The 12,084-nt window shown below is 45.4% G+C and overlaps 1 protein-coding gene across 5 annotated transcripts in view; it reads right to left on the bottom strand.

Moving 5' to 3' along the window:
• The window catches only part of PRKCA (protein kinase C alpha), a 500,752-nt gene that overhangs the window by 62,764 nt on the left and 425,904 nt on the right, over window positions 1-12,084 (bottom strand). For all 5 annotated transcript variants that reach the window (XR_008540341.2, XR_008540342.2, XM_009433095.5 and 2 more), the window contains 4 exons: window positions 11,158-11,331; window positions 7,950-8,041; window positions 5,065-5,127; window positions 4,026-4,164 (listed from right to left, as the gene is read on the bottom strand). Coding sequence is in view for 3 of the 5 variants with exons in the window: in XM_009433095.5 (XP_009431370.1) it covers window positions 4,026-4,164; window positions 5,065-5,127; window positions 7,950-8,041; window positions 11,158-11,331 (468 nt within the window). In the remaining 2 variants the exon portion in view is untranslated. The remainder of the gene's footprint in view (window positions 1-4,025; window positions 4,165-5,064; window positions 5,128-7,949; window positions 8,042-11,157; window positions 11,332-12,084) is intronic.

Here is a 12,084-nt window from a genome sequence, read left to right as displayed (position 1 = left end):
AGAATTCTTTCTATGTCAAAGCAAAGAGGACCCTCTGTGTCAGCTTTAGGAATCATTTTCTGATGAGTGCTCCTTCTGCGGGTGTCCATTTCAACTTCAAACTCTCATCTGTTAGTGACATTTTTTGCCTCAGCTTGGCTTCGCTGGCTAAGGAGACGCTAAGGTATTAATCGATTTCAAGGTTTTTGAACAAATAGCCATAAATACGTACGCCTCCGCTTTGCCTATTAAGGAGAATGCCATGCGAGATAATGATTTTGTCTCTGCCTGACAGGAGTATTTGCACAGAGGACAAATACTATTTTAACCTTTCCACACATTTTGAATTTTCCACACAAAATATTATTTTAACCTTTCCACACATTTTGAAACCTTGAACCTATCTGATCTTTCTCTATACTGTAAGCATTCGTGTGGCCAAATATGCCAAATTACTGAACGCTTATGAGGAAAAAATGCTAGCAAAAGCTGGAACAGGCTAGGCACAGGTGGTGGCACACACCTGTACTACCAGCAACCTATGGACTGAGGCAGGAGGATCCCCTGAGCCCAGGAAGTTGAGGCTGCAGTGAGCTGTGGCACTCCAGCCTGGGCAACAGAGTGAGGCTCTGTCTCAAAAAAAAAAAAAAAAAGCAAGGCAACAAAAAAGGTGAAACAACCTTAAGGTGATTTTCCAAAGCAGTGGTGCCTGATGTTTTCAACGAAAGCCGACTGGAATCCACATATAGATTTTCATTCCTGCTGGTCAGTATGATGTCACTTCTTATAAACTGAAAGCACTTGGAGGGCAAGGGCCATCTGATGTCTTTTTGTATCCCTCGTGGCACCATGCTTAAGCACAGTAAGCACGCAGAGTGCTGTCTGGATACGTGAGTCGCTCAAGTTTCGAGCAGTTTAGTGTAGTGAGCAGTGCAAAGGTTTAGAGGTGACCTGGGCTTGGGATCAAATCCTAATTCTGGCATTTCTCAGTAACGTGGCCTTAGACACGTTACTAACCACCTCTGTCACTTCATCTGAAACACAGATCTGATGCTACCTCCCTGTGGGGCTTGTCATGAGGATTAAATGAGAGAAGGTTTATTTTATTTATTTATTTATTTATTTTTGAGACGGTGTCTCACTCCATTGCCCAGGCTGGAGTGCAGTGGCACGATCTTAGCTCACTGCAATCTCTGCCTCCCAGGTTCAAGCAATTCTCCTGCCTCAGCCTCCTGAGCAGCTGGAATTACAGGCACCTGCCACCACACCCGGCTAATTTTTGTATTTTTTAGTAGAGATGGGGTTTCACTATGTTGGCCAGGCTGGTCTTGAACTTCCACCTCAATTGATCCACCTGCCTTGGCCTCCCAAAGCACTGGGATTATAGGAGTGAGCCACTGTGCCCAGCCAAGAGAAAGTTTATCATGTGCCTGGCACATGGTAGACAATAGAAGGTGGTCATTTCCTCTATTATTGCTTGTACAGTAGATGTAAGGAGGGGAATGAAGGCTTCAGATGTGAAAGTATCTAGAGCAAGAGCAGAGTATTCTCTGTGTATGAAGAGGCCCGAAGTTACCAAGACATGACAGAAGTGTGTTTAGGTGTCCCTGTTGAGGACGGTGAGGAGGTTCTCCAACATATAACAAGTGTGATAGACTAAGTCCCCTCTCCCCCACAGATGTCCACATCCTTATCCCTGGAACCTGTAAATCTATTACCTTTATGCATTAAAAAGGATTTTGCAGAGGCAAGTTAAGGATCTTGGGCTAGGGAGATGATCCTGGATTATCCAAGTGGGCCCCATATAATCCCAAAGATCCTTGTAGGAGAAGAGGGAGGCTGGAGGGTTGTAGTCGGAAAAGACAGAGAGATTGGAAGATGCTACGTTGCATGGGGGAGGGAAGAAGACACGAGCCAAGGAATGCAGGTGGTGGCCTCTTGATGTTGGAAAAGGCATGGATGGCAACAGGTTCTCCCCTAAAGCTTCCAGAAGAAACCAGCTCTGCCCACAGTTTGACTTTAGTCCAGTGAGGCTGATTTTGGACTTCTGATCTCCAGAACCACATGATAATAAATCTGAGTTATTTTAAACTGCTGAGTTTGTGGTTATCTGTTACAGTGGCAACAGGAACTCATACCGTGAATGATACCGAACCGCAGCAACAAAAAAAGACAAGACACTCAAATGGACAAACCTTAATGATACGGAAAATTTTGTCTCTACTGTACACTGTTGTTCCTGGTGTTATTAGATAGCTGAGGTGTTACTGAACACAAGGAGCTATTTGTCGGAACAGGAGAGACCTGGTCTTAATAGAGATGAGGTTCAATGCCACCTTTATTCCTAAAAAAGCTGCCATTCCCCGTCACTAAGCTTTTACAGCATCTGCTGAATTGTTCAATGAAGGCTGAATGGCTCATAATCACAGCCTGCTTAATACCTGTCATTTAGTAACAGGCTTCAGAATAAATACTACATCAAGAGGTTGTATTTCTGACAGTACCCTGTCTATTCCTCATATTTGAAAAATAAGACTATTTAATTTCACCTCATGTCTGTAGGTACTAATGACGGAGTTCTTTTGGGGGAAAATCCCAGTAAGTTATGCAGCAAGATCACATATCACCTCTGGCCATGCGATTCAGAATTTAAGTTTCTAAATGAAGTCTATGTGTCCACGCTGTCTTGAAATATCGTAAAACTACAAGGTCTTCACAAAGGAATAAAAAGCAGCTTCCCTTTTGGAATAATGACTATGGAGGGTCTACTAGATGCAAAATGTTGTATTAGGCACTTCAGTCCACACAGCAATTCTACAAGGAGGATATTATCCCTAGGGTGCCGCTGAAGAAACGGGGTTCAGAGACGTTAAGTAACTCACCCAAGTTCCCACAGTCTGTAAATAACAGATTCCAGATTGAAGCTCACATGGGTCTGACTTCTGAGCTTGTGGGTGCCTTTTTCACTATCCCTACTGTCTCTGAGATAAATGCATGGGGTAATCTGTTGAATAAATGTGAGACCGGCTGCCAACAGCTCATCTGAGGGCTCTGTGAAGAGCTGAAGCCAGCTCAGCTTTGGATCCATTGGTCTCCACCATGCTGGGTACAGATGGGAAAAAACTGTGGCATCCATAGGACTGTGTGTGGATGGAAAGTTGGCTCTACAGTGACTACAGTGACAACCCATTCTATCATTGGCATGTGGGATGTTTCATAAAACAGGAAAAAAAATCCTCAGTAAGTGTTATAACAAAAGCAGAGCAGCACAGCCGCTGCTGTCAAGATACAAGTCCTGGAACCATTTTGCTTAGAACCACACTGATACATTCTTCCTAGACCAGACAACATGCAGTTTAGAACAGTCATCACCGCGATGCTGCTAATACACCATCACTGCAACCCCCGTCTCACCCCGCCTTCCAGGCAGAGTATTTTCACAAGTAATTCCCTCCACTCAACAGTATTTATTTTTTGGGGGCACAGAGTCTTGCTGTCACCCAGGCTGGAGTGCAATGGCATGATCTCAGCTCGCTGCAACCTCTGCCTCCTGGGTTCAAGAGATTCTCCTGCCTCAGCCTCCTGAGTAGCTAGGGATTATAGGTGTGCACCCCATCCCTGGCTATTTTTTTGTATTTTTAGTAGAGATGGGGTTTCACCACGTTGGCCAGGCTGGTCTTGAACTCCTGACCTTATGATCCACCCACCTCGGCCTCCCAAAGTGCTGGGATTACAGGCGTGAGCCACCGCGCCCAGCCAACAGTGTTTCTTAAATGATTTTGACCACGACCATGTAACAAATACATTTTCCCAAGCAACTGGCTCACATGGAGCAAACAACAGCTCCAGGAAGCAAGACACAACCTTACTATGTGCAATGGGCTCTCCTATTTCCTCTATTTTAGTCTGTTTTGTCCAGTTTAGTCCATTTAGTGGTTGTGACCATGCACTGACTTCATGATTCGCCAGTGACCCCATATCCCATGAGAGGGCTGTGTTTACAGTTTGGGAGTCCTGGTTGAGAAAATGATCACTGGGGTTCCTACCTCTGGGGCGATATAATCTGGAGTCCCACAGAAGGTCCTGGTCGTGACTCCAACCATCATGTGTTCCTTGCACATCCCAAAGTCAGCAATTTTGATATGTCCTTCTGAATCCAACATGACGTTATCTAACTTCAGATCCCTGCAAGGAACCAGGTTAACATCAGAGTCCTTCCCATGACATAACATGGTTTGCTTTGGAACTGGTGAAATAGAAGGATATTTGAATACCTGTCAGCTCAATGGCAATATTAACTATAAGTCCCTGGACTGCAGTATCAGGAGTCAATGTGTGTTGATATCTTCAGAGACTAATATTGTGCCTGGGATACAGCAGGTGCTTAAATGCATACTGAATGGATTACTAAATGACTGGACTAGTGATTCTCAATCTTGCCTATGTCTGTGACTCTAGAGATTCCAATTGAGCATGTCTGGGAAAGTCTCAATCATTTGATTTATTCATGTCCCACACAGGGGGTCTGACACACGACCAGGTTTGCAAAATCACGGGTTTAGAACCACTTCACTGGGTCATACACATGTCCCTTCCATTCTGCCTGTGCCATATATCCTTCTAATTATGCTTCAATTAATACTGGAAGAAATTCTTCCTTCTTTGGCACCAGACTTTCAGCACAGCTACTAACAGGCAGAATTTAATTCAATAGATTTTTTTCCTTGCCTCTCCCCAGTTCCCTGTGTTCTTCTTCTGCTGAACATCTATAACAGGAATTCAGTTTCCATTGCTCCTTGACCTCCATTCCAAAGAAAAGGCAGTGGAAGGAGCTGTCAATGGAGAGAAAAATGTGTTTTCTTGTGGAAAAAGTAGAAACAAGATATAAAGTCTTTGCGGTCTAGAAATCAGAAGGTGGCTCTGATTTGCCTCCAGGGTGAGGAGGAAGGTGGGTCCCAGCAGGTCTCTGTTCCTCCTGGGGGGTTATCAACTCTGTGTCTTAAGTCACCATTCCAGAATGACATGCCCACAGAGGCCCAGCTAACCTCTCTGCTGAGCTGCTTGTAGGAGGGCTTCAATACACACCTGTAAATGATTCCTCTTTTATGAAGAAAGAACAATCCGATGGAAATCTCTGCTGCATAGAATCTGCAAAAGAAAACAGGCTTCAGGTTTCTCACTTGCTTCCTTAGATGCCTGTATACTTTTCATTCTCAAGTTCAAGCATCAAAGAGAGAAAAGAATGTCAGACCCAGAGGCTCTCAGAGACCAGCATCGTGTTCTTCCAACCCCCGGTCCTCCCTCCATCACTTCGTCCTCCAGCTCATCCGTGAATGAGACAGCTAATAAAACCAATGAGACCAGCTTCTTATTCTCGTATGGGGAAGGTGGACAAGTAGCTTATTGCCTGCAGAGTAATTTGTCATACAATCATTTAAAGAGTGGATACCAATTAGACTATTCTATGTCAGGAGTATGGCGTAAAGAAAATTTCCATTTTCCTATTCACTGGCAGAATACACTGGTGTTTGAAAATATAATACAATTACTCCCTGGAAGGCAAAGTATAGTGGGTGATGAACTCTTTAGCTAGTGTTTTCATTCCTTGCGAGTGTTGGAGTAAATGAGACACACATCATGATTCATATCTGAGTTTACTCTTTTAAATAATTCATAATAAAAAGCAGTAACTACCATCACTTCAAAATTGTTAATACATTAATAGCTGAAACTCAGATTAAAAGGGGGCGAATATTTCAAAATCTGCATAGCATTCAGGAGTCTTTGAAGTCGAAGAAGCCACAAGACTGTGTCTGTGGAAATATCACATGCAGGAGGCTCAAAATAAGCACACGTGTCTACACGAGCAGAGAGAAAAAAAATCTCTAATGATCAAGACCAAACCCTTAACGAGGGGCCACCTCTGAAGGCTAGAAGAGTACAGGAAGGGGGAGGGTGAAGAGATAGGATTACTATAGGTGATATTTACATTATTTTTCATGCTTTTCTAAACTTTTCTGCAACACAAATAATATAATGAAAGGATATTGGACCAGACACCTTTATGTTACCTTATAACATAGGGTGACTCTGCTATCTGCTCTTTATAGCCCTGTGTGACCAAGCTTTATTTTACAATCTGAGTATTTTAAGGCTTTATAACTACAACATAAGACAGAAGAAAAGGACAGGCATCTCTGAAAACTGAAAAGGAACAATCAATAAGGGCAGAAAAATCCCCCTTCACACTTTTAAAGCTTGCAACCAAAGATTCCCCTATTCTGCCTTCAGTTAATCTTCCCTAGGGTGCATAATCCCTCGCAGGCCAAAAATTCTTCCAAGGTGTCTCTTAGATGGCACAGCAGCCAGAATCCTATTAACAGGTGCTGACTTCATTCATCAGGGTACATGCCCCCGAGGTTTCCTCACTGCGGAACTAAACTCGCCCTTTGTTTAGGCTTGCTCCACTGGTGTTTCCTGAGACTTCCTGGCCCCTGAGAGGTGAGATGATGTTTTCCAGCACCAAAGTCCCAGCAGCTCCCCACACCCCTCAGATGAATCTCTCATCTTCACCTGGAGCCCACGTCTTCCTCCTGTGCTGCCGACTCCCGCATCCCATCATGCAGGTGCGTTCCAATAAAACGTTCTTAACAGAGCTCATGAATCTCCCCTCACACCACCACCTCCTTGGTGGCTGCCCCGACCCAAGCCTAAAATGGGGTCTCACTGGAAGAGGTTTATCTCTTCTCTCCTCCATAGTCAATAAGTTCTGCTTTGCTTCCTCCAGGGTGTTTTTCAAAGACACTTATTCCTCTTTGGCTCCAAGGTCTAGCCCTAACTACAGCTCCATTCCTTCTTATCTATAAAGGGTCTCACCAGCGCCTGCACCAGCCTCTACCATTTCCTTTCATGCTTCCTTCTTCCCCCAGAGAGCTCTGCAAAAACTGAATCTGATGGTGCAAGCCCCACTGTAGTGCCTTCCCTCTTCCCTCCTCCACAGACAGGCTCCTTACCAGGCTCTTCACCCAGAGCCCCACCTACCACGTTACCCCCTTCCCCCGCCCCTCAAATAATCTCACAGCATCTCCCACACCTGCTGAGCTGCAAGGCTGCTTCCCTGGACTTGCTTCTGCCTCTGTTCACATCTCTTCCTGGAAGGCTCTTCCCCCACCTCTGAGCCGGTCATTTCGTGGGGTTGCACTTCCCTCTCCCCGATTTTTAGGGGCTTACGTGTTATCCTGGTATCCTGCGCAAGTCTCTAAAGTTACAGTAACGCACTATTAATTGTTAGGTGACTTCTCCACCTCCAGGGTGGAGTGTAAACTCCCTCCGGAAAGGGAGCACCTCGTTCCTTTCGCACCCCCAGTGCCTGGTGCAGAGCAGGTGTGTGATAACCATTTGTTCAATAGATAAGAATAACTCCATCAACGAGGGTGGACCTGGGTGATGATGGGATATGGCAACATCTCCAGTTTATTGGAAATACTGGAAATAGAATAAACTGCTCCTTAGGAACCATCTTAGATGGATCCTACCAGTATATCTGCCCCCCGCCTCCCATGTTTAGGTTTATAACATTCAACCTAAAACTGGGCAGAATCCCACTTTCCCATTTCACCCAGCAGAAGTTCCCAGTTGGGGCTGGGCATGGTGGCTCACTCACGCCTGTAATCCCAGCACTTTGGGAGGCCGAGGTGGGCAGACAGCTTGAGCTCAGGAGTTCGGGACCAGCCTGGGCAAGATGGTGCAACCCCATCTCTACCAAAAACAGAAAATTAGCCAGGCATGGTGGTGTGTGCCTGTAGTCCCAGCTACTCAGGAGGCTGAGGTGGGAGAATCACCCGAGCCTGGGAGGCAAAGCCTGAGTGACAGAGTGAGACCCCCAATCTCAAGGGGGGGGGGGGGAAAGGAAGTTTCCAGTTGGTAGGACTTGGTTGTTCAAATTAAAGGACTTAAAAAATAATACTCACACTGCTTGTGGTTCCTTAAATTTTCCTACTTGCTGAATGTGGTACATGAGGTCCCCACCGTTGACATATTCCATGACGAAGTACAGCCGATCCTGCAGACCAAGGTTCAACACATGAGCAGGGCTCCTCCCCAGCCAAGTGGCTTCCTTTGCTCTTCACAGGTTGTGTTTTGCTTTCTCATTAGTTAAATGGGGACTGCACGGGCAGATGTGCTCAGTTTAGAGCTCTTTCACATTTTTTTCCAAAGAAAGAATAAGTAATAAACCCTACTGCATGAGGGCCTTGGGAAGTATAAAGTCATTACATAACCCTGAAATAATGGCTCTCCATCAACGTGCCTTCCTGTTACATATGCTCTCTATTATAGTAATGGCCTTGAACATTCTTCCCTATCTTCCTATACATATAATAAATTTCTAAGTAAGGGATGGTGTGAGGAATCCACATAAGGCAATTATTTCATTTTAACTAGTGCTTCTCCATGGTCCAAATGTTTAAAGGCTGGTTTGCAGTGTCTGGGAGGCGTGCCATACTAATGTAGTATCGTGTTTAAATGGATACTCCTGAAAACACATCTCTCAGGCTTAGGATTACACATGCTCAACACATTTACTGGACATGGGACAGGGGACTCTAGATGGAGATGCTAATCAAATGTTCTTTTGCATCTGTAATATGCCCAAACACTGTTTTTCTATTTTCTCTGTCACTGGTAGGCTAAGTGTTGGCCCCATGATGGGCGTGTATCATAGACCCAAATAAATCTGCATATTCATGAGGACATTATGCTGGGACAGATAGGAAGATGGAGGGGTTTAACAGTGAAATAATGACCTCTGCTCTCTGCTAGAAAACATCCCCATTTCACAGAGGATATTAAACATTAAAGTGCTGCACAGGGAGAAGAAAATGATGAAGCTGGTGCTAATAGCCAGGAAGCAACCCTGGGAGCCCCAATCTCTAGCTTTCCTGTTATGAACTTTAATTTCATCTTCATTTCTTTGTTTTGTAGCTTTCCAGAGCTTAATCAGGGTAACCAGGGTTACAGGCTCTGGGCTGGGATTCAGAGCTGTGGTTGTCTCTTCCGAGCATGCTGCTCTCATCTCTCCCTGGCGTGACTTGATTCAGAGTCAGTGGGAATGGCTGGGAGCAGGAAGCTCAACGTGCCGCCAGCACTAGGCTGACACGTAGTGGCCGGTGCCTGACTCCGCGGCCACTGCTACACACCCAGAGGCTCCGTGTGGCTGCAAAGCCATTTTGAGATTCTAAAACACAAAAGCACTGACAGGTTCCTCCCAAGAGTTTTCAAAGAGGCATAAGACAGAAAGTCGATCTCTGATCAATGGGCAGTTGAAAATAGTAATAATCGCATCAATTACAGCTACTGATTATGGAGTCATATTTTAAATGGGCAGCCTCTGAGGAGTGGAAAGACCAGCTTTGGCAACGTCTCACTATGGTGGCATCTAAACGTCTATGTTTCTTTTTTTCCTTTTTGAGACGGAGTCTTGCTCTGTTGCCCAGGCTGGAGTGCAGTGGCGCCATCTCGGCTCACTGCAAGCTCCACCTTCCAGGTTCATGCCATTCTCCTGCCTCAGCCTCCCGAGTAGCTGGGACTACAGGCGCCCGCCACCACGCCCGGCTAATTTTTTTTTTTTTTTTTGTATATTTAGTAGAGACGGGGTTTCACCGTGTTAGCCAGGATGGTCTCGATCTCCTGACCTCGTGATCTGCCCGCCTTGGCCTCCCAAAGTGCTGGGATTACAGGCGGGAGCCACCGCGCCCGGCCACGTCTGTTTCTTGTAGGCCACTTGCAAGCCCTGCAACGGACTGATTAGTGCTTTGGAATGTCCTTTTTTGTCCTCTATTTAGTTTTACTTTACGACAGAGCTCAGCAAACTTTTTCCACAAAGGGCCAGACAGTATGTATTAATATTTTAGGCTGTGAGTGTCTCTTGCAGCGACTCAACTCTGCCTTCATGGTGCAAAAGCAGCTGTAGATGACAGGTACACGAAGGAGTGTGGTGATGTCCCAAAACAGCTGTTTATGGATGCTGAAATTTAAAATTTGACCTAATTTTCATGTGTCACGATATATGACTCTTTGGATTTCCTTGTTGTGACCTTTCCTAAACTCACAAGCCATAGAGAATAGGCCACAGTTTGCCAGTCCCTGTTGTGTGGCATTGAACAAGAACATGCTCTTTTACAAAATCAAGTCTCCTTATGCTCCAATGCCATGTTTGGCAGTGGAACCAGTGGTCTTAAAAAGCTAAGACTGTGGCCAGGTGCGGTGGCTCATGCCTGTAATCCCAGCACTTTGGGAGGCCGAGGCGGGTGGATCACCTGAGGTCAGAAGTTCAAGACCGGCCTGGCCAACATGGTGAAACCCCATCTCTACTAAAAGTACAAAAATTAGCCGGGCGTGGTGGCAGGGGCCTGTAATCCCAGCTACTTGAGAGGCTGAGGCAGGAGAATCCCTTGAGCCTGGGAGGTGGAGGTTGCAGTGAGCAGAGATCGCACCATTGCACTCCAGCCTGGGGAAGAGAGAGTGACTCCATCTCAAAAAAAAAAAAAAAAAAAAAAGCCAAGACTGTGAGTTTTTTTGTTTGTTTGTTTTTGTATCCCGAAGTCTGAGCACAGTACCAGGCATGAAGAAAATCTTTCATGGAAATGTTTGCTGAATTAAGGCCAGGCACAGTGGCTCACACCTGTAGTCCCAGCACTTTAGGAGGCCAACGTAGGGGGATCGTTTGAGCTCAGGAGTTTAAGACCAGCCTGGGCAACATGGTGAAACCCCCATCTCTACTAAAAATACAAAAATTAGCTGAGTGTGGTGGGGTACATCTGTGGTCTCAACTACTTGAGACTGCAGTGGGCCGTGACTGTGCCACTGCACTCTAGCCTGGGCGAGAGAGTGAGATCCTGTCTCAAAAAAAAAAAAAAAAAAAAAAGAAAGAAAGAAAAAGAAAAAGAAATGTTTGCCGAATTAAATGGCATGAATGCCAAGCAGAGGACATCACAGAGAAGGCATGCCCCAAATCTACCAGTGAGAGAGGTGGGAGGTGGTCCCCAGTCACCTCTGCTTGACATCACAACACACCTTTCTCCAGCCTTCTCCAAAGGAACAAGGATGCTAAGAAGCTCTGCGCTGAGGCGTAGCTCTGAGAGCTGGGTGCTGCATCGCAGGGGTCCCCAGGGTCCTTACCACTGTCTGGAAGCAGGAGTGCAGCTGCGTCAAGAACGGGGGTTTGTCAAGCAGGGCCAAGACTCGCTTTTCTACCATGGTGCACTCCACGTCATCATCCTGAATCACCACATCCTTCTTCAGGATTTTGATTGCATACAGTTCTTCTGTGCCCTTCCTGTCGGCAAGCATCACCTGAGAACACGTCAAGAACAACCTGAACACTTGTAAGCACATATCTTGGGGGGCGGAGGGAAGGAACCAGGCCAGGTGACGGCTCAGTGACAGTTTGTGCACCTTTGTCAATGTGGAACATAAAAATATTAAACTTTATGTGCAAATTTGTAAATTCTACACATCACTACAAATTCAGTCCCTCCAGCATTTGCAAAACTTCAACGCTGCCAAGATTTGTAAATGGTATAGGCCACCGCCACATAATGGCACTATTTTGGCTGCTAAAATGAATACTCAACATTCTCTATCAGGATTAGTCTGGAATTATGCACATTTTTCAGGAGTATCCTTAGAGTGAAAGCTGACTGACATTTATAATCTCTCAAGTCAAGAACCTAGACTTGAAATCAGTTCCTGGGTCTATGAAATGTGGGGCCACAGAAACCAAATGGAGATACAGGCAAATTGCTGAAGACCCCATGTCAGTATCTCTTAATGATTGTATTTGCTTACTACAAGTGAACATTTAATTTTTAGTTGTGAAAACTATTCATCAACCAGCATTTCTGAGCATCCCTTCTGTTCTGAACACTGAGAAATAGTAACACACAGTGAACGCACTATAGCTTTTTGGATGCAGTTGTTTTTAAGGAAGTAGAAACCAGGTGAGGACTGTGCACTCTGATCTGAGAGACCAAATAAATGCCTCTTTAGCAACTAAGATGGACTCTAATGTCACAGGCATTTGAACCAGAGTGACTCCATCTTGAA

This window comes from Pan troglodytes, chromosome 19 (genome assembly GCF_028858775.2).
Source record: "Pan troglodytes isolate AG18354 chromosome 19, NHGRI_mPanTro3-v2.0_pri, whole genome shotgun sequence".
NCBI classification, from domain to species: Eukaryota; Metazoa; Chordata; class Mammalia; order Primates; family Hominidae; genus Pan; species Pan troglodytes.
Note: the sequence above shows the minus strand (reverse complement) of the source record. Positions and strands in the feature narration are given on the sequence as shown.